At 35.2% G+C, this 26,570-nt stretch overlaps 1 protein-coding gene across 1 annotated transcript; it reads left to right on the forward strand.

Moving 5' to 3' along the window:
* Positions 1 to 240: 240 nt before the first annotated feature.
* On the forward strand, positions 241 to 26,334 carry gltpd2 (glycolipid transfer protein domain containing 2). Its single transcript, XM_034178639.1, has 4 exons — positions 241 to 625; positions 23,017 to 23,075; positions 23,227 to 23,405; positions 25,160 to 26,334. The coding sequence occupies exons 1-4, from the start codon at positions 556 to 558 to the stop codon at positions 25,767 to 25,769; spliced, it is 918 nt and encodes a 305-aa protein (XP_034034530.1). The 5' UTR covers positions 241 to 555; the 3' UTR covers positions 25,770 to 26,334.
* The last annotated feature ends 236 nt before the right edge of the window (positions 26,335 to 26,570 follow it).

Consider the following 26,570-nt stretch of genomic DNA (forward strand, 5'->3'; position numbering starts at 1 on the left):
CTGTGCCAGCCCTTGCAGTTTGTGGTTTGTGCGGTTTGTGTGTAAGAGAAAGAGAGAGTGTGGGAGAGAGAATGGAGGGCGGTGGGAGGGAGTTGGCTTGAGCTAGTGAATAATATAGCTCATATAGAAGATGAACCAGGACGGAGGGGGTTACTGGCGGACAAGCGGGTTGGCCCTGCTTTATCAGCCCAGTGACAAAACTCCGCTGATCTCTGGACCCTCAGATTGAGCAACGCAAGATGCAGGCTGTTTGAAAATCAGTTTGAACAAAGGCCAGAATAAAGACAGAATCAGGTGGAAGAAATACCAAAACAGGAGAAAGAACAGTTGTGAGCTGAGGGTCGAAAGCAAAAGATGCATTCGTAAAAGCTTTTGGAAAGTATAATGTTGGAGACATGGCTAGTTTTGAGGTTCGGGGAGGAGAATGAAAGATTTGGAGAGTGTATGCTGGCGTCAGAGGCAGTGGTTTGGGTACTGTGGTGACAGCCAGTGCAAGAGGACGAGGACTCGTGAGGAGTTAACAGAAAGAAGAAAGGAGCAGAAGTGTACCTCACTATGGGTGTAAAACGCAAGGCTGCTGCTGCTATTATAGTCCTGCTGCTGTTCCTCGGCTCCCTGTGGCTCCGTGAGTATTTCTCTGTGTGCGTGTGGACTTACTGCACTGATCATACTGTTAAGATATGAATAACAATCCCTCCCTTGTTTGGAATGCATTTTGTCTACATCAGGAATGTATCACATGATGCAGTGGCTGCAGAATCAAGTGTCGTGGTCACAGCACTTTGTAACTCCCTTTCAAACTCAAATCATCTTTGATTATCACAGTAATTGTTTCATCATACACTTAAACTCTGTTGTGGATGTGAAATAGCTGAAAATGTCATTAAAATGTACACTTATACTTTCATTTTTTGCTGTTTTTAGTGATTAAAAAAGCTGTTGGTTAAATATACACTTTTTGCCCACAATCTTCTTTTTTTATTTGCAGGAAAATTTGTTTTGCACTGACATCTAAGGGTAGCTAATTCAATGTATACGAGTACTTGTTTTTTTTAAATCAAACTGTACATTATCTGTGTTTCAATACACATGCAATGTTTAACTGTAATTTAGATGTTTTTAGAACTACAAGCAGGTGATAAAACGTTGAGCAAATAGAATAAAAACTTTCCTTGCTGTTGAAACAAATGCAATTAAAGGAGTCATATTGTACAAAATCAGCTCTGTTCATGCAGGAACTCTCCTGCTGTAAAGAAAAATTTAATCAGAAACAGCTTTTTGTTTAGACTTGTGTGACATATGTCACAGATATCCCTATGTGAACTCTTACTTGCTCTGAGACACACTCACTAAGCCGACGTACTACATGTGACAGCAACTCTATTTAAAGCCACAGGGTCAGAAACATTTTTTTTTTTTAGGATGCATTAGTTCAGTTTAAAACTTAATGTTATTTGGATGTATTAGTTACATATAAAAATTTGTGCTTTGGGATGCATTAGTTCCATTTTAAAAATTGGTGGTTTTGGATTCATTAGTTTCATTTTAAAAATGGTGGTTTTGGATTCATTAGTTCAGTTTAAAAATTGGTGGTTTTCGATTCATTAGTTCCATTTTAAAAATTGGTGGTTTTGGATGCATTAGTTCCATTTTAAAAATTGGTGGTTTTGGATTTATTCGTTTCATTTTAAAAATGGTGGTTTTGGATTCATTAGTTCCATTTTAAAAATTGGTGGTTTTGGATTCATTAGTTCCATTTTAAAAATTGGTGGTTTTGGATGCATTAGTTCCATTTTAAAAATTGGTGGTTTTGGATGCATTAGTTCAGTTTAAAAATTGGTGGTTTTGGATTCATTAGTTCCATTTTAAAAATTGGTGGTTTTGGATGCATTAGTTCAGTTTAAAAATTGGTGGTTTTGGATTCATTAGTTCCATTTTAAAAATTGGTGGTTTTGGATGCATTAGTTCCATTTTAAAATTGGTGGTTTTGGATGCATTAGTTCAGTTTAAAAATTGGTGGTTTTGGATTCATTAGTTCCATTTTGAAAAATGGTGGTTTTGGATGCATTAGTTCCATTTTAAAAATTGTTGGTTTTGGATTCATTAGTTCAGTTTTAAAATTGGTGGTTTTGGATTCATTAGTTCCGTTTTAAAATTGGTGGTTTTGGATGCATTAGTTCCATTTTAAAAATTGGTGGTTTTGGATGCATTAGTTCAGTTTAAAAATGGGTGGTTTTGGATTCATTAGTTCCATTTTAAAAATTGGTGGTTTTGGATGCATTAGTTCCATTTTAAAAATTGGTGGTTTTGGATGCATTAGTTCAGTTTAAAAATTGGTGGTTTTGGATTCATTAGTTTCATTTTAAAAATGGTGGTTTTGGATTCATTAGTTCAGTTTAAAAATTGGTGGTTTTCGATTCATTAGTTCCATTTTAAAAATTGGTGGTTTTGGATGCATTAGTTTCATTTTAAAAATTGGTGGTTTTGGATGCATTAGTTCAGTTTAAAAATTGGTGGTTTTGGATTCATTAGTTCCATTTTAAAAATTGGTGGTTGTGGATGCATTATTTCCATTTTAAAAATTGGTGGTTTTGGATTCATTAGTTCAGTTTTAAAATTGGTGGTTTTGGATTCATTAGTTCCATTTTAAAAATTGGTGGTTTTGGATGCATTAGTTCAGTTTAAAAATTGGTGGTTTTGGATTCATTAGTTCCATTTTAAAAATTGGTGGTTTTGGATGCATTAGTTCCATTTTAAAAATTGGTGGTTTTGGATTCATTAGTTCAGTTTTAAAATTGGTGGTTTTGGATTCATTAGTTCCATTTTAAAAATTGGTGGTTTTGGATGCATTAGTTCCTTTTTAAAAATTGGTGGTTTTGGATTCATTAGTTCAGTTTTAAAATTGGTGGTTTTGGATTCATTAGTTCCATTTTAAAAATTGGTGGTTTTGGATGCATTAGTTCCATTTTAAAAATTGGTGGTTTTGGATGCATTAGTTCAGTTTAAAAATTGGTGGTTTTGGATTCATTAGTTCCATTTTAAAAATTGGTGGTTTTGGATGCATTAGTTCAGTTTAAAAATTGGTGGTTTTGGATTCATTAGTTCCATTTTAAAAATTGGTGGTTTTGGATTCATTAGTTCAGTTTAAAAATTGGTGGTTTTGGATTCATTTTTCCATTTTAAAAATTGGTGGTTTTGGATGCATTAGTTCAGTTTAAAAATTGGTGGTTTTGGATTCATTAGTTCCATTTTAAAAATTGGTGGTTTTGGATGCATTAGTTCCATTTTAAAAATTGGTGGTTTTGGATGCATTAGTTCAGTTTAAAAATTGGTGGTTTTGGATTCATTAGTTCCATTTTAAAAATTGGTGGTTTTGGATGCATTAGTTCCATTTTAAAAATTGGTGGTTTTGGATTCATTAGTTCAGTTTAAAAATTGGTGGTTTTGGATTCATTTTTCCATTTTAAAAATTGGTGGTTTTGGATGCATTATTTCAGTTTAAAAATTGGTGGTTTTGGATTCATTAGTTCCATTTTAAAAGTTGGTGGTTTTGGATGCATTAGTTCCATTTTAAAAATTGGTGGTTTTGGATTCATTAGTTCCATTTTAAAAATTGGTGGTTTTGGATGCATTAGTTCCATTTTAAAAATTGGTGGTTTTGGATGCATTAGTTCAGTTTAAAAATTGGTGGTTTTGGATTCATTAGTTCCATTTTAAAAATTGGTGGTTTTGGATGCATTAGTTCCATTTTAAAAATTGGTGGTTTTGGATGCATTAGTTCCATTTTAAAAATTGGTGGTTTTGGATTCATTAGTTCAGTTTAAAAATTGGTGGTTTTGGATTAATTAGTTCCATTTTAAAAATTGGTGGTTTTGGATGCATTAGTTCTATTTTAAAAATTTGTGGTTTTGGATGCATTAGTTCAGTTTAAAAATTGGTGGTTTTGGATTCATTAGTTCCATTTTAAAAATTGGTGGTTTTGGATGCATTAGTTCCATTTTAAAAATTGGTGGTTTTGGATTCATTAGTTCAGTTTTAAAATTGGTGGTTTTGGATTCATTAGTTCCATTTTAAAAATTGGTGGTTTTGGATGCATTAGTTCCATTTTAAAAATTGGTGGTTTTGGATTCATTAGTTCAGTTTTAAAATTGGTGGTTTTGGATTCATTAGTTCCATTTTAAAAATTGGTGGTTTTGGATGCATTAGTTCCATTTTAAAAATTGGTGGTTTTGGATTCATTAGTTCAGTTTAAAAATTGGTGGTTTTGGATTCATTTTTCCATTTTAAAAATTGGTGGTTTTGGATGCATTATTTCAGTTTAAAAATTGGTGGTTTTGGATTCATTAGTTCCATTTTAAAAGTTGGTGGTTTTGGATGCATTAGTTCCATTTTAAAAATTGGTGGTTTTGGATTCATTAGTTCCATTTTAAAAATTGGTGGTTTTGGATGCATTAGTTCCATTTTAAAAATTGGTGGTTTTGGATGCATTAGTTCAGTTTAAAAATTGGTGGTTTTGGATTCATTAGTTCCATTTTAAAATTGGTGGTTTGGATGCATTAGTTCCATTTTAAAAATTGGTGGTTTTGGATGCATTAGTTCCATTTTAAAAATTGGTGGTTTTGGATTCATTAGTTCAGTTTAAAAATTGGTGGTTTTGGATTAATTAGTTCCATTTTAAAAATTGGTGGTTTTGGATGCATTAGTTCTATTTTAAAAATTTGTGGTTTTGGATGCATTAGTTCAGTTTAAAAATTGGTGGTTTTGGATTCATTAGTTCCATTTTAAAAATTGGTGGTTTTGGATGCATTAGTTCCATTTTAAAAATTGGTGGTTTTGGATTCATTAGTTCAGTTTTAAAATTGGTGGTTTTGGATTCATTAGTTCCATTTTAAAAATTGGTGGTTTTGGATGCATTAGTTCCATTTTAAAAATTGGTGGTTTTGGATTCATTAGTTCAGTTTTAAAATTGGTGGTTTTGGATTCATTAGTTCCATTTTAAAAATTGGTGGTTTTGGATGCATTAGTTCCATTTTAAAAATTGGTGGTTTAGGATTCATTAGTTCAGTTTAAAAATTGGTGGTTTTGGATTCATTAGTTCCATTTTAAAAAATTGGTGGTTTTGGATGCATTAGTTCCATTTTAAAAATTGGTGGTTTTGGATGCATTAGTTCAGTTTACAAATTGGTGGTTTTGGATTCATTAGTTCCATTTTAAAAATTGGTGGGTTTGGATGCATTAGTTCCATTTTAAAAATTGGTGGTTTTGGATTCATTAGTTCAGTTTTAAAATTGGTGGTTTTGGATTCATTAGTTCCATTTTAAAAATTGGTGGTTTTGGATGCATTAGTTCCATTTAAAAAATTGGTGGTTTTGGATGCATTAGTTCAGTTTAAAAATTGGTGGTTTTGGATTCATTAGTTCCATTTTAAAAATTGGTGGTTTTGGATGCATTAGTTCAGTTTAAAAATTGGTGGTTTTGGATTCATTAGTTCCATTTTAAAAATTGGTGGTTTTGGATGCATTAGTTCCATTTTAAAAATTGGTGGTTTTGGATTCATTAGTTCAGTTTTAAAATGGGTGGTTTTGGATTCATTAGTTCCATTTTAAAAATTGGTGGTTTTGGATGCATTAGTTCCATTTTAAAAATTGGTGGTTTTGGATGCATTAGTTCAGTTTAAAAATTGGTGGTTTTGGATTCATTAGTTCCATTTTAAAAATTGGTGGTTTTGGATGCATTAGTTCCATTTTAAAAATTGGTGGTTTGGGATTCATTAGTTCAGTTTTAAAATTGGTGGTTTTGGATTCATTAGTTCCATTTTAAAAATTGGTGGTTTTGGATGCATTAGTTCCATTTTAAAAATTGGTGGTTTTGGATGCATTAGTTCCATTTAAAAAATTGGTGGTTTTGGATGCATTAGTTCAGTTTAAAAATTGGTGGTTTTGGATTCATTAGTTCCATTTTAAAAATTGGTGGTTTTGGATGCATTAGTTCAGTTTAAAAATTGGTGGTTTTGGATTCATTAGTTCCATTTTAAAAATTGGTGGTTTTGGATGCATTAGTTCCATTTTAAAAATTGGTGGTTTTGGATTCATTAGTTCAGTTTTAAAATGGGTGGTTTTGGATTCATTAGTTCCATTTTAAAAATTGGTGGTTTTGGATGCATTAGTTCAGTTTAAAAATTGGTGGTTTTGGATTCATTAGTTCCATTTTAAAAATTGGTGGTTTTGGATGCATCGCCTTGCCTTACAATATAAGGCGCCTTGGGGCAACTGTTTGTTGTGATTTGGCGCTATATAAAAAAAAAAATTGATTGATTGATTGATTGATTAGTTCCATTTTAAAAATTGGTGGTTTTGGATTCATTGTTTCAGTTTTAAAATTGGTGGTTTTGGATTCATTAGTTCCATTTTAAAAATTGGTGGTTTTTGATGCATTAGTTCAGTTTAAAAATTGGTGGTTTTGGATGCATTAGTTCAGTTTAAAAATTGGTGGTTTTGGATTCATTAGTTCCATTTTAAAAATTGGTGGTTTTGGATGCATTAGTTCAGTTTAAAAATTGGTGGTTTTGGATTCATTAGTTCCATTTTAAAAATTGGTGGTTTTGGATGCATTAGTTCCATTTTAAAAATTGGTGGTTTTGGATGCATTAGTTCCATTTTAAAAATTGGTGGTTTTGGATTCATTAGTTCAGTTTAAAAATTGGTGGTTTTGGATTCATTTTTCCATTTTAAAAATTGGTGGTTTTGGATGCATTAGTTCAGTTTAAAAATTGGTGGTTTTGGATTCATTAGTTCCATTTTAAAAATTGGTGGTTTTGGATGCATTAGTTCCATTTTAAAAATTGGTGGTTTTGGATGCATTAGTTCAGTTTAAAAATTGGTGGTTTTGGATTCATTAGTTCCATTTTAAAAATTGGTGGTTTTGGATGCATTAGTTCCATTTTAAAAATTGGTGGTTTTGGATGCATTAGTTCCATTTTAAAAATTGGTGGTTTTGGATGCATTAGTTCAGTTTAAAAATTGGTGGTTTTGGATTCATTAGTTCCATTTTAAAAATTGGTGGTTTTGGATGCATTAGTTCCATTTTAAAAATTGGTGGTTTGGGATTCATTAGTTCAGTTTTAAAATTGGTGGTTTTGGATTCATTAGTTCCATTTTAAAAATTGGTGGTTTTGGATGCATTAGTTCCATTTTAAAAATTGGTGGTTTTGGATGCATTAGTTCCATTTAAAAAATTGGTGGTTTTGGATGCATTAGTTCAGTTTAAAAATTGGTGGTTTTGGATTCATTAGTTCCATTTTAAAAATTGGTGGTTTTGGATGCATTAGTTCAGTTTAAAAATTGGTGGTTTTGGATTCATTAGTTCCATTTTAAAAATTGGTGGTTTTGGATGCATTAGTTCCATTTTAAAAATTGGTGGTTTTGGATTCATTAGTTCAGTTTAAAAATGGGTGGTTTTGGATTCATTAGTTCCATTTTAAAAATTGGTGGTTTTGGATGCATTAGTTCAGTTTAAAAATTGGTGGTTTTGGATTCATTAGTTCCATTTTAAAAATTGGTGGTTTTGGATGCATCGCCTTGCCTTACAATATAAGGCGCCTTGGGGCAACTGTTTGTTGTGATTTGGCGCTATATAAAAAAAAAAATTGATTGATTGATTGATTAGTTCCATTTTAAAAATTGGTGGTTTTGGATTCATTGTTTCAGTTTTAAAATTGGTGGTTTTGGATTCATTAGTTCCATTTTAAAAATTGGTGGTTTTTGATGCATTAGTTCAGTTTAAAATTGGTGGTTTTGGATGCATTAGTTCAGTTTAAAAATTGGTGGTTTTGGATTCATTAGTTCCATTTTAAAAATTGGTGGTTTTGGATGCATTAGTTCAGTTTAAAAATTGGTGGTTTTGGATTCATTAGTTCCATTTTAAAAATTGGTGGTTTTGGATGCATTAGTTCCATTTTAAAAATTGGTGGTTTTGGATTCATTAGTTCAGTTTAAAAATTGGTGGTTTTGGATTCATTTTTCCATTTTAAAAATTGGTGGTTTTGGATGCATTAGTTCAGTTTAAAAATTGGTGGTTTTGGATTCATTAGTTCCATTTTAAAAATTGGTGGTTTTGGATGCATTAGTTCCATTTTAAAAATTGGTGGTTTTGGATGCATTAGTTCAGTTTAAAAATTGGTGGTTTTGGATTCATTAGTTCCATTTTAAAAATTGGTGGTTTTGGATGCATTAGTTCCATTTTAAAAATTGGTGGTTTTGGATTCATTAGTTCAGTTTAAAAATTGGTGGTTTTGGATTCATTTTTCCATTTTAAAAATTGGTGGTTTTGGATGCATTAGTTCAGTTTAAAAATTGGTGGTTTTGGATTCATTAGTTCCATTTTAAAAATTGGTGGTTTTGGATTCATTAGTTCCATTTTAAAAATTGGTGGTTTTGGATTCATTAGTTCCATTTTAAAATTGGTGGTTTTGGATGCATTAGTTCCATTTTAAAAATTGGTGGTTTTGGATGCATTAGTTCAGTTTAAAAATTGGTGGTTTTGGATTCATTAGTTCCATTTTAAAAATTGGTGGTTTTGGATGCATTAGTTCCATTTTAAAAATTGGTGGTTTTGGATGCATTAGTTCCATTTTAAAAATTGGTGGTTTTGGATTCATTAGTTCAGTTTAAAAATTGGTGGTTTTGGATTCATTAGTTCCATTTTAAAAATTGGTGGTTTTGGATGCATTAGTTCCATTTTAAAAATTTGTGGTTTTGGATGCATTAGTTCAGTTTAAAAATTGGTGGTTTTGGATTCATTAGTTCCATTTTAAAAATTGGTGGTTTTAGATTCATTAGTTCAGTTTTAAAATTGGTGGTTTTGGATTCATTAGTTCCATTTTAAAAATTGGTGGTTTTGGATGCATTAGTTCCATTTTAAAAATTGGTGGTTTTGGATTCATTAGTTCAGTTTTAAAATTGGTGGTTTTGGATTCATTAGTTCAGTTTAAAAATTGGTGGTTTTGGATTCATTAGTTCCATTTTAAAAATTGGTGGTTTTGGATGCATTAGTTCAGTTTAAAAATTGGTGGTTTTGGATGCATTAGTTCCATTTTAAAAATTGGTGGTTTTGGATTCATTAGTTCAGTTTTAAAATGGGTGGTTTTGGATTCATTAGTTCCATTTTAAAAATTGGTGGTTTTGGATGCATTAGTTCCATTTTAAAAATTGGTGGTTTTGGATGCATTAGTTCAGTTTAAAAATTGGTGGTTTTGGATTCATTAGTTCCATTTTAAAAATTGGTGGTTTTGGATGCATTAGTTCCATTTTAAAAATTGGTGGTTTTGGATTCATTAGTTCAGTTTTAAAATTGGTGGTTTTGGATTCATTAGTTCCATTTTAAAAATTGGTGGTTTTGGATGCATTAGTTCCATTTTAAAAATTGGTGGTTTAGGATTCATTAGTTCAGTTTTAAAATTGGTGGTTTTGGATTCATTAGTTCCATTTTAAAAATTGGTGGTTTTGGATGCATTAGTTCCATTTAAAAAATTGGTGGTTTTGGATGCATTAGTTCAGTTTAAAAATTGGTGGTTTTGGATTATCAGTTCCATTTTAAAAATTGGTGGTTTTGGATGCATTAGTTCAGTTTTAAAATTGGTGGTTTTGGATTCATTAGTTCCATTTTAAAAATTGGTGGTTTTGGATGCATTAGTTCCATTTTAAAAATTGGTGGTTTTGGATGCATTAGTTCCATTTAAAAAATTGGTGGTTTTGGATGCATTAGTTCAGTTTAAAAATTGGTGGTTTTGGATTCATTAGTTCCATTTTAAAAATTGGTGGTTTTGGATGCATTAGTTCAGTTTAAAAATTGGTGGTTTTGGATTCATTAGTTCCATTTTAAAAATTGGTGGTTTTGGATGCATTAGTTCCATTTTAAAAATTGGTGGTTTTGGATTCATTAGTTCAGTTTTAAAATGGGTGGTTTTGGATTCATTAGTTCCATTTTAAAAATTGGTGGTTTTGGATGCATTAGTTCAGTTTAAAAATTGGTGGTTTTGGATTCATTAGTTCCATTTTAAAAATTGGTGGTTTTGGATGCATTAGTTCAGTTTAAAAATTGGTGGTTTTGGATTCATTAGTTCAGTTTTAAAATTGGTGGTTTTGGATTCATTAGTTCTATTTTAAAAATTGGTGGTTTTGGATGCATTAGTTCCATTTTAAAAATTGGTGGTTTTGGATGCATTAGTTCCATTTAAAAAATTGGTGGTTTTGGATGCATTAGTTCAGTTTAAAAATTGGTGGTTTTGGATTCATTAGTTCCATTTTAAAAATTGGTGGTTTTGGATGCATTAGTTCAGTTTAAAAATTGGTGGTTTTGGATTCATTAGTTCCATTTTAAAAATTGGTGGTTTTGGATGCATTAGTTCCATTTTAAAAATTGGTGGTTTTGGATTCATTAGTTCAGTTTTAAAATGGGTGGTTTTGGATTCATTAGTTCCATTTTAAAAATTGGTGGTTTTGGATGCATTAGTTCAGTTTAAAAATTGGTGGTTTTGGATTCATTAGTTCCATTTTAAAAATTGGTGGTTTTGGATGCATCGCCTTGCCTTACAATATAAGGCGCCTTGGGGCAACTGTTTGTTGTGATTTGGCGCTATATAAAAAAAAAAATTGATTGATTGATTGATTAGTTCCATTTTAAAAATTGGTGGTTTTGGATTCATTGTTTCAGTTTTAAAATTGGTGGTTTTGGATTCATTAGTTCCATTTTAAAAATTGGTGGTTTTTGATGCATTAGTTCAGTTTAAAAATTGGTGGTTTTGGATGCATTAGTTCAGTTTAAAAATTGGTGGTTTTGGATTCATTAGTTCCATTTTAAAAATTGGTGGTTTTGGATGCATTAGTTCAGTTTAAAAATTGGTGGTTTTGGATTCATTAGTTCCATTTTAAAAATTGGTGGTTTTGGATGCATTAGTTCCATTTTAAAAATTGGTGGTTTTGGATGCATTAGTTCCATTTTAAAAATTGGTGGTTTTGGATTCATTAGTTCAGTTTAAAAATTGGTGGTTTTGGATTCATTTTTCCATTTTAAAAATTGGTGGTTTTGGATGCATTAGTTCAGTTTAAAAATTGGTGGTTTTGGATTCATTAGTTCCATTTTAAAAATTGGTGGTTTTGGATGCATTAGTTCCATTTTAAAAATTGGTGGTTTTGGATGCATTAGTTCAGTTTAAAAATTGGTGGTTTTGGATTCATTAGTTCCATTTTAAAAATTGGTGGTTTTGGATGCATTAGTTCCATTTTAAAAATTGGTGGTTTTGGATTCATTAGTTCAGTTTAAAAATTGGTGGTTTTGGATTCATTTTTCCATTTTAAAAATTGGTGGTTTTGGATGCATTAGTTCAGTTTAAAAATTGGTGGTTTTGGATTCATTAGTTCCATTTTAAAAATTGGTGGTTTTGGATGCATTAGTTCCATTTTAAAAATTGGTGGTTTTGGATTCATTAGTTCCATTTTAAAATTGGTGGTTTTGGATGCATTAGTTCCATTTTAAAAATTGGTGGTTTTGGATGCATTAGTTCAGTTTAAAAATTGGTGGTTTTGGATTAATTAGTTCCATTTTAAAAATTGGTGGTTTTGGATGCATTAGTTCCATTTTAAAAATTGGTGGTTTTGGATGCATTAGTTCCATTTTAAAAATTGGTGGTTTTGGATTCATTAGTTCAGTTTAAAAATTGGTGGTTTTGGATTCATTAGTTCCATTTTAAAAATTGGTGGTTTTGGATGCATTAGTTCCATTTTAAAAATTTGTGGTTTTGGATGCATTAGTTCAGTTTAAAAATTGGTGGTTTTGGATTCATTAGTTCCATTTTAAAAATTGGTGGTTTTAGATTCATTAGTTCAGTTTTAAAATTGGTGGTTTTGGATACATTAGTTCCATTTTAAAAATTGGTGGTTTTGGATGCATTAGTTCCATTTTAAAAATTGGTGGTTTTGGATTCATTAGTTCAGTTTTAAAATTGGTGGTTTTGGATTCATTAGTTCCATTTTAAAAATTGGTGGTTTTGGATGCATTAGTTCCATTTTAAAAATTGGTGGTTTAGGATTCATTAGTTCAGTTTAAAAATTGGTGGTTTTGGATTCATTAGTTCCATTTTAAAAATTGGTGGTTTTGGATGCATTAGTTCCATTTTAAAAATTGGTGGTTTTGGATGCATTAGTTCAGTTTACAAATTGGTGGTTTTGGATTCATTAGTTCCATTTTAAAAATTGGTGGGTTTGGATGCATTAGTTCCATTTTAAAAATTGGTGGTTTTGGATTCATTAGTTCAGTTTTAAAATTGGTGGTTTTGGATTCATTAGTTCCATTTTAAAAATTGGTGGTTTTGGATGCATTAGTTCCATTTAAAAAATTGGTGGTTTTGGATGCATTAGTTCAGTTTAAAAATTGGTGGTTTTGGATTCATTAGTTCCATTTTAAAAATTCGTGGTTTTGGATGCATTAGTTCAGTTTAAAAATTGGTGGTTTTGGATTCATTAGTTCCATTTTAAAAATTGGTGGTTTTGGATGCATTAGTTCCATTTTAAAAATTGGTGGTTTTGGATTCATTATTTCAGTTTTAAAATGGGTGGTTTTGGATTCATTAGTTCCATTTTAAAAATTGGTGGTTTTGGATGCATTAGTTCCATTTTAAAAATTGGTGGTTTTGGATGCATTAGTTCAGTTTAAAAATTGGTGGTTTTGGATTCATTAGTTCCATTTTAAAAATTGGTGGTTTTGGATGCATTAGTTCCATTTTAAAAATTGGTGGTTTTGGATTCATTAGTTCAGTTTTAAAATTGGTGGTTTTGGATTCATTAGTTCCATTTTAAAAATTGGTGGTTTTGGATGCATTAGTTCCATTTTAAAAATTGGTGGTTTAGGATTCATTAGTTCAGTTTTAAAATTGGTGGTTTTGGATTCATTAGTTCCATTTTAAAAATTGGTGGTTTTGGATGCATTAGTTCCATTTAAAAAATTGGTGGTTTTGGATGCATTAGTTCAGTTTAAAAATTGGTGGTTTTGGATTATCAGTTCCATTTTAAAAATTGGTGGTTTTGGATGCATTAGTTCAGTTTAAAAATTGGTGGTTTTGGATTCATTAGTTCCATTTTAAAAATTGGTGGTTTTGGATGCATTAGTTCCATTTTAAAAATTGGTGGTTTTGGATTCATTAGTTCAGTTTTAAAATGGGTGGTTTTGGATTCATTAGTTCCATTTTAAAAATTGGTGGTTTTGGATGCATTAGTTCAGTTTAAAAATTGGTGGTTTTGGATTCATTAGTTCCATTTTAAAAATTGGTGGTTTTGGATGCATCGCCTTGCCTTACAATATAAGGCGCCTTGGGGCAACTGTTTGTTGTGATTTGGCGCTATATAAAAAAAAAAATTGATTGATTGATTGATTAGTTCCATTTTAAAAATTGGTGGTTTTGGATTCATTAGTTCAGTTTTAAAATAGGTGGTTTTGGATTCATTAGTTCCATTTTAAAAATTGGTGGTTTTTGATGCATTAGTTCAGTTTAAAAATTGGTGGTTTTGGATGCATTAGTTCAGTTTAAAAAAATTGGTGGTTTTGGATTCATTAGTTCCATTTTAAAAATTGGTGGTTTTGGATGCATTAGTTCAGTTTAAAAATTGCTGGTTTTGGATTCATTAGTTCCATTTTAAAAATTGGTGGTTTTGGATGCATTAGTTCCATTTTAAAAATTGGTGGTTTTGGATGCATTAGTTCCATTTTAAACATTGGTGGTTTTGGATGCATTAGTTCCATTTTAAAAATTGGTGGTTTTGGATTCATTAGTTCAGTTTTAAAATTGGTGGTTTTGGATTCATTAGTTCCATTTTAAAAATTGGTGGTTTTTGATGCATTAGTTCAGTTTAAAAATTGGTGGTTTTGGATGCATTAGTTCAGTTTAAAAATTGGTGGTTTTGGATTCATTAGTTCCATTTTAAAAATTGGTGGTTTTGGATACATTAGTTCCATTTTAAAAATTGGTGGTTTTGGATGCATTAGTTCCATTTTAAAAATTGGTGGTTTTGGATTCATTAGTTCAGTTTAAAAATTGGTGGTTTTGGATTCATTTTTCCATTTTAAAAATTGGTGGTTTTGGATGCATTAGTTCAGTTTAGAAATTGGTGGTTTTGGATGCATTAGTTCCATTTTAAAAACTGGTGGTTTTGGATGCATTAGTTCCATTTTAAAAATTGGTGGTTTTGGATGCATTAGTTCCATTTTAAAAATTGGTGGTTTTGGATGCATTAGTTCCATTTTAAAAATTGGTGGTTTTGGATGCATTAGTTCAGTTTAAAAATTGGTGGTTTTGGATGCATTAGTTCCATTTTAAAAATTGGTGGTTTTGGATGCATTAGTTCCATTTTAAAAATTGGTGGTTTTGGATTCATTAGTTCAGTTTAAAAATTGGTGGTTTTGGATTCATTAGTTCAGTTTAAAAATTGGTGGTTTTGGATTCATTAGTTCCATTTTAAAAATTGGTGGTTTTGGATACATTAGTTCCATTTTAAAAATTGGTGGTTTTGGATGCATTAGTTCCATTTTAAAAATTGGTGGTTTTGGATTCATTAGTTCAGTTTAAAAATTGGTGGTTTTGGATTCATTTTTCCATTTTAAAAATTGGTGGTTTTGGATGCATTAGTTCAGTTTAGAAATTGGTGGTTTTGGATGCATTAGTTCCATTTTAAAAACTGGTGGTTTTGGATGCATTAGTTCCATTTTAAAAATTGGTGGTTTTGGATGCATTAGTTCCATTTTAAAAATTGGTGGTTTTGGATGCATTAGTTCCATTTTAAAAATTGGTGGTTTTGGATGCATTAGTTCAGTTTAAAAATTGGTGGTTTTGGATGCATTAGTTCCATTTTAAAAATTGGTGGTTTTGGATGCATTAGTTCCATTTTAAAAATTGGTGGTTTTGGATTCATTAGTTCAGTTTAAAAATTGGTGGTTTTGGATTCATTAGTTCAGTTTAAAAATTGGTGGTTTTGGATTCATTAGTTCCATTTTAAAAATTGGTGGTTTTGGATGCATTATGTTATGTGTCGGACGCAGCTCGGAGAACCGACCAGCGTTTGAAGGACCCAGTATGAAATAAGCAGAGCACGGTACAAAGGCTAACTGAATTTAATACATAACAGTGATGTGATACAAAACAACAAAAGAGTGTGCGGTCTGGCGTGGTGGTGATACGGTGCGCTCCCAGCAGCGCTAACGGTCCAGAGCCAGAAGCCGTTCGGACCCAAGGACCCCGCCGACACCCCCCAGGTGGCCGCAACAAACCGAGTCTGTGAAAGAAGGAACCATTATGTGAGTCCACACTCTACATACAGAGAGACCACTCAAAGGTGTACATAAACAGCAAACACTTCCTGGCTTAATTACTAATCAGCTTCCCAACCTGCAGGCATGGAACATCCAGTTCACAAAACTCCACTGCAGTGGAAGCCGATACATGACTAACGTACAGCTCAATATAAAAAGGTGTGAGGGACACCACATTTACTGACTGTATAAACGTTAGTCACAAAATCTAACGTACCTCAGGAAGTGTGCTGACGAGCGTGAGACCTCACCCCCTCCTCTTTCACAGACCGTGCATCAAACCCTGGACGTTCTCTGCATCCACTGGTGATGAGATGGCTCCCGAGACGACGATCTCACCCGTCTGGTCACAAGGTCGAGTCTCTGGCAAATACACACTGTATACTCCAGTCTTAAATGCCACCATGTTCCAATCCATATAGATGCACCACAGCTGTGAGTCCTGACGAGCCGCAGGTGATCAGGGTGAGGTCCTGATAACCTCAGCAACACAGCCACTCAGTCCCAAATGCAAGCCACCTGGAAGGAAAAACAAAAGACAGAAACAAAAAGGCAGCCAGGCCCCCCAGCCATACAACACATTAGTTCAGTTTAAAAATTGGTGGTTTTGGATTCATTAGTTCCATTTTAAAAATTGGTGGTTTTGGATGCATTAGTTCCATTTTAAAAATTGGTGGTTTTGGATTCATTAGTTCAGTTTTAAAATTGGTGGTTTTGGATTCATTAGTTCCATTTTAAAAATTGGTGGTTTTGGATGCATTAGTTCAGTTTAAAAATTGGTGGTTTTGGATTCATTAGTTCCGCTTTAAAAATTGGTGGTTTTGGATGCATTAGTTCCATTTTAAAAATTGGTGGTTTTGGATTCATTAGTTCAGTTTTAAAATTGGTGGTTTTGGATTCATTAGTTCCATTTTAAAAATCGGTGGTTTTGGATTCATTAGTTCCATTTTAAAAATTGGTGGTTTTGGATGCTTTATTTCCACTTTAAAAATTGGTGGTTTTAGATTCATTAGTTCCATTTTAAAAATTGGTGGTTTTGGATGCATTAGTTCCATTTTAAAAATTGGTGGTTTGGATGCATTAGTTTCATTTTAAAAATGGTGGTTTTGGATGCATTAGTTCCATTTTAAAAATGGTGGTTTTGGATGCATTAGTTCCATTTTAAAAATGGGTGGTTTTGGATTCATTAGTTTCATTTTAAAAATGGTGGTTTTGGATGCATTAGTTCCATTTTAAAAATTGGTGGTTTTCGATTCATTAGTTTCATTTTAAAAATGGTGGTTTTGGATGCATTAGTTCCATTTTAAAAATTGGTGGTTTTGGATTCATTAGTTTCATTGTAAAAATGGTGGTTTTGGATGCATTAGTTCCATTTTAAAAATTGGTGGTTTTGGATTCATTAGTTTAATTTTAAAAATGGTGGTTTTGGATGCATTAGTTCAGTTTAAAAATTGGTGGTTTTGGATTCATTAGTTGCATTTTAAAATGGTGATTTGGGATGCATTAGTTCAGTTTAAAAATTGGTGGTTTTGGATTCATTAGTTTCATTTTAAAAATGATGGTTTTGGATGCATTAGTTCATTTTAAAAATTGGTGGTTTTGGATTCATTAGTTTCATTTTAAAAATGATGGTTTTGAGTGCATTAGTTCAGTTTAAAAGTTGGTGGTTTTGGATTCATTAGTTTCATTTTAAAAATGATGGTTTTGAATGCATTAGTTCAGTTTAAAAATTGGTGGTTTTCAATTCATTAGTTTAATTTTAAAAATGGTGGTTTTGGATGCATTAGTTCAGTTTAAAAATTGGTGGTTTTGGATTCATTAGTTTCATTTTGAAAATGATGGTTTTGGATGCATTAGTTCAGTTTAAAAATTGGTGGTTTTGGATTCATTAGTTGCATTTTAAAATGGTGATTTGGGATGCATTAGTTCAGTTTAAAAATTGGTGGTTTTGGATTCATTAGTTTCATTTTAAAAATGATGGTTTTGGATGCATTAGTTCATTTTAAAAATTGGTGGTTTTGGATTCATTAGTTTCATTTTAAAAATGATGGTTTTGAGTGCATTAGTTCAGTTTAAAAGTTGGTGGTTTTGGATTCATTAGTTTCATTTTAAAAATGATGGTTTTGAATGCATTAGTTCAGTTTAAAAATTGGTGGTTTTCAATTCATTTGTTTAATTTTAAAAATGGTGGTTTTGGATGCATTAGTTCAGTTTAAAAATTGGTGGTTTTGGATTCATTAGTTTCATTTTAAAAATGATGGTTTTGGATGCATTAGTTCAGTTTAAAAGTTGGTGGTTTTGGATTCATTAGTTTCATTTTAAAAATGATGGTTTTGGATGCATTAGTTCAGTTTAAAAGTTGGTGGTTTTGGATTCATTAGTTTCATTTTAAAAATAATGGTTTTGGATGCATTAGTTCAGTTTAAAAGTTGGTGGTTTTGGATTCATTAGTTTCATTTTAAAAATGATGGTTTTGGATGCATTAGTTCAGTTTAAAAATTGGTGGGTTTTGATGCATTAGTTCCATTTAAAAATGAGTGTATTTAAGATTAATTAGTTCCACTTTAATTTAGTGTTATGTGGTTTTGGATGCATTAGTTCCATTTAAAAAAATGGTGTTTTAGGATACATTAGTTCAGTTTGTCTGACTGGGCTGTTTTAGCCTACAAACTTTAGTATCTAGTTTTTAAACACACATCGTGGCCTATGCTAATTTGCTAGAAAGCTGCATAATATGATGGCTTTAATGATTCTTCAAGTGAATAACTGATAATGACTATAAAAATGTTAAAATTAGGACACTGTGATTTTTGTTTCCTCAGCCTCAGTCTTTTATCTCCCACAATCTTGAATGAATACTCATTAGATGTAGCTTTACTTTTGTAAAGTGACTTCATTTCAGGAAATACAAAATGCTGAATGGAAGAAGTTTGTCCCTCTTGTTTTTCCCAAGGAATGCTGAGAAAAGTAAAGTTTATCACAAACTATGACCCTGATGTCACTGTGACTTTGGACTTGGAGTAGATTTTGGAATGATATGGAATGAAATCAGAGCCTGAGAAGTGTGTGTGTGTGTGTGTGTGTGTGTGTGTGTGTGTGTGTGTGTGTGTGTGTGTGTGTGTGTGTGTGTGTGTGTGTGTGTGTGTGTGTGTGTGTATGGGGGGGGGGGGGGGGGGGTACATAAAGAGTCAACTTTAATCAATCTGGCCTCTAATGAATTTTCAAGATAAAAAAAAATGCTTAATTCATTTTGTTAGTAACTACCTTTCATCAGCAGAGGGCACTTACTGTATACTGTTGCCATATATTGGGCCATGTATCTCCCTTTCAGCCATTATAGACCCCATGTGGTCATGTGGCGAAAGAGACGCTGGGTCTCCTCGCTCAGTACACAAATAGGCTTAGCGCTGTTGGAATGCAAAGCTTGATAAGCACCAATCTACTGCTTTCTAAGTGCATTGAAGTCTTAAATATGAGGCTAAGGAATGTGGTCAATGTTTCCAAATTGAATTGCAGGATCCAAATAATCAGCCTGTTTAATTTAACACACAAGTATTTCCTCCAAAGTCCTTTCCAAAATAACCTGACACGACATTGATTCTCACTCCTTCCCCACGTATCGACTTTAGCAAACCTGGTAGAGAGAGAACAAATGACCACATATGACAAAGATGTTGACAAATGACAATGACAAATGACATATGACAAATATGCCAATCAGGCACATTTCCTTTTGTGTACACAGAAAACGTGCACTGTGCACACACACCCTGTTCTCCCATCAGAGGGCCCAGGGCTCACCACGTGAAATTCTGCCTGAAGAGGGGGTGGGCCGATGCATGAGCATGCCCAATATCATGTACATCAGAATGTCAATTTCAACAGTAAGTGTCTTCAGCTGCTCTCTTATTTTCACTTGGGGTCAGTCGCCACAACAAATCCAAGGTAGATCTGCATGCTGATTTGGCACAAGTTTTACGCCAGATGCCTGGATGCCACATTATGTGGAGAAATGTGGCAGGTGTGGGGTTTAAACCAGAAGCCTTCTGCACTGAAACCAAGGGCACTAACCACTTGTCCACCACCCCTGCCAGAATGCCAGTTTCAATAAACTGTCTAATTTCATCACAAATAAAAAAATATATCACAAATAACTCACCTGATTGTGTCCATTTTCTGCCCTTTCCTCATTCATTAAATGTATTCCATGTAATTTAATTTAATTTCAGGTGGGTGTTTAACAATCTTTCTTAAAAAAGTGGGGTGGACTGATACTTGGCCCTGGGTACTCTAACAGGCAAACGGGGCATTCAAGCAAAAATATAATGAAAGACCATTAGTTAAGAGTTTGCAGCATATCCTGCTTGATACGTCACATCTCATCATTTAGCTTGCTTTTCTGGGTCTGGTGGAATTCTGAAGGATACAATATGTGTTTTTGTCAGTTCTTTTGTGTCTTTCGAGGGTCGCACAGTGGCTTAGTGGTTAGCACTGCTGCTTCACACTGAGAAGGTCCCAGGTTTGCTTCCGACCTGGTCCTTTCTGTGTGGAGTTTGTATGTTCTTCCCGTGTTTCTGAGGGTTCCCTCCAGGTGCTCTGGCATCCTCCCACCTCCAAAGACATGCAGGTTAGGGCAGTAGGTGACTCTAAATTGACCGTAGGTGTGAGTGAGCATGTGAATGAGTTTGTTTGTCTATACGCAAGGTTGGGTAGGATTACTTTGAAAGAATACATGTGGATTACATGTATATATGTACATACATTTGGATTACTTGTAATCTGATTACTTTTGGATTACATTTCATAGTAATCCTACCCAAACTTGTCTATACGTGGCCCTGCAATAGAGTGGCGGCCTGTCCACGGTGTACCTCACTTCTCACCCATTGGCTGCTTGGATATGTTCCAGCTTCCCTGTGATCTTAGGTGCATGTCCACTGTGACATGCACCTAAACTTTCCTTTTTGCTAAAGCTTATAGTTAGGGCTGGATCAGGTGACCCTGAACCATCCCTTAGTTATGCTGCTATAGACGTAGACTGCTGGGGGGTTCCCATGATGCACTGTTTCTTTCTCTTTTTGCTCTGTATGCACCACTCTGCATTTAATCATTAGTGATTGATCTCTGCTCCCCTCCACAGCATGTCTTTTTCCTGGTTCTGAACTTGTTACCTGTATAAAATACACCTGTTCACACACTCAATCAATCACACTCCAACCTGTCCACCATAGCCAAGACCAAAGAGCTGTCTAAGGACACCAGGGACAAAACTGTAGACCTGCCCAAGGCTGGGATGGACTACAGGACAACAGGCAAGCAGCTTGGTAGAAGACAACAACTGTTATGATTATTTATTAGAAAGTAGAAGAAACACAAGATGACTGTCAGTCTGGGATTCCATGCAAGATCTCACTTTGTGGGGTAAGGATGATTCTGAGAAAGCTCAGAACTACACAGGAGGACCTGGTCAATGACCTAAAGAGAGCTGGGACCACAGTCACAAAGATTATATCAGTAACACATGATGCTGTCATGGTTTAAAATCCTGCAGGGCAGCAAGGTCCCCCTGCTCAAGCCAGCACATGTCCAGGCCCATTTGAAGTTCACCAGTGACCATCTGGATGATCCAGAGGAGGCATAGGAGAAGGTCATGTGGTCAGATGAGACCAGAATAGAGCTTTTTGGAATCAACTCCACTGACCATGTTTAGAGGATGAGAACAACCCCAAGAAACTCCATCCCAACCGTGAAGCATGGGGGTGGAAACATCATACTCTGGGGGTGCTCTTCTGCAAAGGGGACAGGACGACTACTGTATTGAAGGGAGGATGGATGGGGTCATGTATTGCGAGATTTTGGCAAACAACCTCCTTCTCTCAGTAAGAGCTTTGAAGATGGATCATGGCTGGGTCTTCCAGCATGACAGTGACCCCAAACACACAGCCAGGGCAACTAAGGAGGGGCTCCGTAAGAAGCATTTCAAGGTCCTGGAGTGGCCTCGCCAGTCTCCAGACCTGAACTCAATAGAAAATCTTTGGAGGGAGCTGAAACTCCAAACCTGAAAGATTTGGAGATCTGTATGGAGGAGTGGACCAAAATCCCTGCTGCAGTGTGTGCAAACCTGGTAAAAAACTACAGGAAACGTTTGACCTCTGTAATTGCAAACAAAGGCTACTGTACCATTTATTAACATTGATTTTCAGAGGTGTTCAAATACTTATTTGCAGCAGTAACATACAAATAAATTATTAAAAAGTCATACATTGTGATTTCCGGATTTTTGTTTTAGATTATGTCTCTCACAGTGGACATGCACCTAAGATGAAAATTTCAGACCCCTCCATGATTTCTAAGTGGGAGAATTTGTAAAATCGCAGGGTGTTCAAATACTTATTTTCCTCACTGTATATATATATATATATATATATATATATATATATATATATATATATATATATATATATATATATATATACGAGGTCTATTAGAAAAGAAACCGACCGTTTTATTTTTAAAAAAAAACTATATGGATTTGATTCATATGTTTTTACGTCAGCCATGCTTGAACCTTCGTGCGCATGCGTGAGTTTTTTCACGCCTGTCGGTGACGTCATTCACCTGTGAGCATGCCTTGTGGGAGGAGTGGTCCAGTCCCCTCGTCGGAATTCCTTTGTCTGAGAAGTTGCTGAGAGACTGGGCTGTGCTTCAACAAAATTTTTTCCAAAACTGTGAGGCACATCCGAGTGGACACCATTCGACAAATTAAGCTGGTTTTTGGTGAAAATTTAACGGCTGATGAGAGATTTTGGATTGTTTCTATTGCTGTAAGGACTTCCCACGGAGCGGGACGTCGCGCAGCGCTCCAAGGCGACGTCGTCATCCTGTTTCAAGCTGAAAACCTCCAAATTTAAGCCTCTGTTGACCCAGGACGTTGTGAGAGAACAGAGAACTTTCAGAAGAGGTCAGAATCAGCAGTTTATCCGGACATTCCACTGTTAAAAGAGATTTTTTTAATGAAAGACGTGCGGACGGATTGGCGCATCGGCTCGCAGCCGGCGCAGCGCGCCCGCCACAGGAAAAACGCCTCCATGTTGATAACCATTTGTAAAATCCAGGTGGCTTTTGGTGGCTTTCAGTTGAGTGAGTATATGAGAAATTGTTTAACAGCAGGGCATGTTCCAACTTGTCCTTAAGGCTTCCAACGGAAGTGTTTTTCCTGTGGCGTTTAACAGTGGAATGTCCGGATAAACTGCTGATTCTGAGCTCTTCAGGGTTCAAACTTGGCTGATGTAATCACACGTGATTCAAATCCATATGGTTTTTTTAAAAAAATAATAAGGTCGGATACTTTTCTAATAGACCTCGTATAAAGACTCGTTAGCAGACTTTTAATGAGCCTTTCATTGGATTCAGGTGTGTTAGAGCAGGGAGACAACTAAGAGTGTCAGGAATGTGGCTCTCGAGGACCGAACTTGGCCACCCCTGCCCTAGTTGCTCCCGGTGTGTATTGAGCACCTTGCATGGCAGCATGCTGACACTGGTGTGGTGTGTGAATGGGTGAATGTGAGGCATCATTGTAAAGCTCTTTGAGTTTCTGGAGCAGCAGCATTTATATAATAACAGTAAATAACTTACACTGTTTCTCTATAATGTGTCTTGCAGAGGGACGTTTGGATTATCACTGGGATCACTGTTTAAAAGGATACAATCAGATAAATAATGTAAGCATTCGCACACAGTTCCAAAAACAATTTTCAGCTCTGTGAAGTCATAAAGTCCAGTGCAACAAATATGAACGCAGTCTGTATTTTCTTTGCCCCTGCAACATCCCCGACCACGACACATACTTGTGCACACACTCCACATCCTCAGCTCAACCAACTGTCCAACAGCAGTGACACCAGTGGATCTGAGGGCCTGGGGGTGCTGGAGCCGTGCCCGGGTCAGACCTTCCAGGTGTCAGTGCTGCTCTCCCACCTGCTGGCAGCTCCGACCTCCACTTCTGACGTGCTGCTGCAGCCGTATCTCTCCAGTTGGGACGAGCTTGTCAAGTAAGATAATGTAGAGCAGGAGCCCATGTTTGTTAAAAAGGTCATATTGTGCAAAGTTGCTTATGTTTTTAATCTACATTTTACACTTGCATATGTGTGTAAACAACCTCAAATTCCCACAATTCCGTGACCGTGTTTGTAGAAATTCCCCTGCAAAAAGCAGAATTTAGGCCTGAAAACAGCTCATTTGTTACTTACGTCACAAATGTCTGTCTGGGTTGCTGAAAATGTTTTTGTTTGCTTGAAACCACTGCCTCCTCAGTGTCTGCGGGGTATTTTTGCAGACAAACTTTAATATGGTTTTAAATGTGCTTTTACAAAAATCTGCTGTCTGTTTTTTTTTTGCAGATTTCCAATTACAGGAACTAGCAGCAAAGTCTACACTCACTTTATTGGTCTGTCCCAAAACAGCAAAATTTCAGCACCGTGGCTCAGTACACTTATGGTGGCTACAACTAAATTTTCACAGTTTGAGGTTGTTAATTGGAACTAGTATGTATATTGTACTTGATGTTGTTGCTTCTGGTCATAACAGCAAGGTGCACTCAAACTGCACGTGTTACATGTTTGATGATGAATTGTGCCATTGATGAATTGTGCCAATGCCCTTTGTGGTTCAGTGATACCATAATGCATGGTGGTGTGTGGCCTTGACATTTGATCATTCTGTCCAAGACTGAACCACTTTATCTTTGACTAACACAGCACTCTTCCACCCTGTTCAATTAGAGAATAATCCTGTTGTGTCTGATGATTTGCGGACGTTCATGCTGGTTATATGGTTGCAAATTGAGCTTTAACGCTAACGCGTCGCTGGTAAAACAGATATTTGCGACCGTATAACAACATGAACTCCGCAAATCATCAGACACAAGAGGGTTATTCCCATTCTAATCCAATTCCATTGTTTACACGGTTTATTTTTCTGTAGGTAATTCGGAAGGCAAGGCAGCGTCGCTCCAACAGTGGTCAGGGCGCGGACTAATCCATCAAATATGAAAATCCATCAAACCCATCAAATGTGAAACGGTTATTCTGTGTTTGAATCCACATCAATACTTTTGTATGGTAGCTTAAATTTACCCATTTCGATGGCAGCGGCCACCGGCAGGAGAAAGTACACGACTTTCTCCCACTCTCAGCTGACAGTGCCATTATGACATCTGTGTAGCAGTGCACACAGCCGGTGTTCTGTCAAATTGTGTGTCTCGACAGTTCCACGTCCCGACAATATTGCGCACACGTGCACATGAGCAGTTGCGCACACGGCTGGCCTGTCTACAGGAATGACATCTCGTCAGAACACCAGTCAGGGCGCGGAGTAATACATCTAAATGTGAAACGGCCAAATATTTTGCGGTCTGAAAACTCACACGATTAACCAATCAGATTTGTGGAAAAAATGTAATTGGATTAGAATGCATGGTGGCTCCAAACTGCAATTTTACTGGTATGTGGTTGAATGAAATAAGATCCAAATTATTTAAAGATCATACAATGTGATTTTTTTATTTTTATTTTTTAGATTCTGTCTCTCACAGCTGAAATGTACCTACGATAAAAATTACAGACTTCTCCATTCTTTGTAGGTGGATCAAATACTTATTAGCCCCACTGTATGTTGATGTAAACATCTTCGGGGTGCATGCATAATTCCCGTATTATCTTGCTGAGAAGATGTTCAGTGTGACCCCAGTTTAGTGGTTCACCTGAGCTCTGGGCTGCATGCTGACTCACTTCATCTTGTTTTGCAGGTTTATGGACTCTCTCGGTCCAATGTTTGGACTGATATCCACAGAGATAAGAACCAAGACTTCAATCATCCGGCAGCTGGCTGTGTTGTCAGATCAGAACCGTGAAGCAGAGCTGGGCTCGGATGTACATCCTGTGAGCATGAAGACTGGGATTAAAAATGATGCACAGGCCTTACAGCACAGTGGTGCATACCGCTCTGTGCACTCCATGATCTGGGTGGAACTGGACAGAGGTCTGGTGGACTTCAAGCAGCAGACGGACTCTGGATGTCGCACACTGTTACGTCTACATCGTGCTCTGCTTTGGCTGAAACTCTTCTTGAGGAAGCTGGCCGAGAATCCAGCAGCAGGCCAGCTCAAGAGCCCATCAGATCTGTGCCGTGAAGCCTACCAGCACACCCTGGCACAGCACCACACCTGGTTGGTCCGCAGGGCTGCAGAGCTGTCCTTCATTGCCTTGCCGGATCGAGGATTCTTCTTCAGGCTGGTGTGCGTTCAGAACCAGGAGCAGCTCGGTAAGGTGCTGAACAGGGTAGTCCAGGCCATCGGGGAGGTGTATGACAGGACACAGCAAGCTCTGGAGGAGAACGACTTGCTGAACTTACCTTAAGAAACAGACTATGAGATGGAAAACAAGCGACACCTCCACCCACCAGTCCCAATCATACCTCTGATTTACATGATTGGACTTGAAACCAAGCCACCCAAGGGCCATGTCAGCAATCACCATTACTGTTTCACTTTCTTGGCCTCATATTAGAAGCATTTGTAGGCAGCTCAGCTGGTGAAATGGACACTTTAAATTATTTAAGTAGAGGGACAAAGTAATATGATGCCCTGCAATAGATACTACCATGAATACTACCCCAGTGAGGGGTAATGTTCTCTTTTGTCAAAGGATTGTGTTGAATTATCAATCTCTAAGCCATAAGATTGTTGTTAGAGCACATACCATATGTTTAAAATCACACATATAGTTAAATATGCTATCTGTCATTTTTGATCATGTAAAACAATATCAATTCCAGTCACTGAAGAGTTTTATTTATACAGTTGTGTGAAAAAGACTCACTCACATACTAAAATAATAGCAATGCTTATATAAATGTTAAGAAAGTTCAATACGTTTCTGTACTTTGGTGGTGCAGACTGATTAAATATCTAACAAAGTTTAAACAATCCAGATGCCGAGTTTCTAAGGCTACTACCCGAGATGTGATAATGTCTGAATAGCTTTGAAGTCTATGCTGCGTTCACACCGGACGCCACGCGACGCCACAAATTCATGTCTCTCGCCTGGCAATGCATGCGTCACCATCGCCCGGTGTGTCGCTCTGCTTTCACTGCGAAAATTCACCCCAATGCGTCATCAAATAGGAGGAGCTTCCATTCGCTCGCTGTCAAGTCGACA

The sequence above is a fragment of the Thalassophryne amazonica genome, chromosome 9 (genome assembly GCF_902500255.1).
Source record: "Thalassophryne amazonica chromosome 9, fThaAma1.1, whole genome shotgun sequence".
In the NCBI taxonomy this organism is placed as follows: Eukaryota; Metazoa; Chordata; class Actinopteri; order Batrachoidiformes; family Batrachoididae; genus Thalassophryne; species Thalassophryne amazonica.

Coding starts and splice junctions, on each gene's coding strand:
- gltpd2 (XM_034178639.1), top strand. CDS start 556: ATGGGTGTAAAACGCAAGGCTGCTGCTGCTATTATAGTCCTGCTGCTG. Junction 626..23,016: donor CCTCGGCTCCCTGTGGCTCC/GTGAGTATTTCT, acceptor TGTGTCTTGCAG/AGGGACGTTTGGATTATCAC. Junction 23,406..25,159: donor AGTTGGGACGAGCTTGTCAA/GTAAGATAATGT, acceptor CTTGTTTTGCAG/GTTTATGGACTCTCTCGGTC.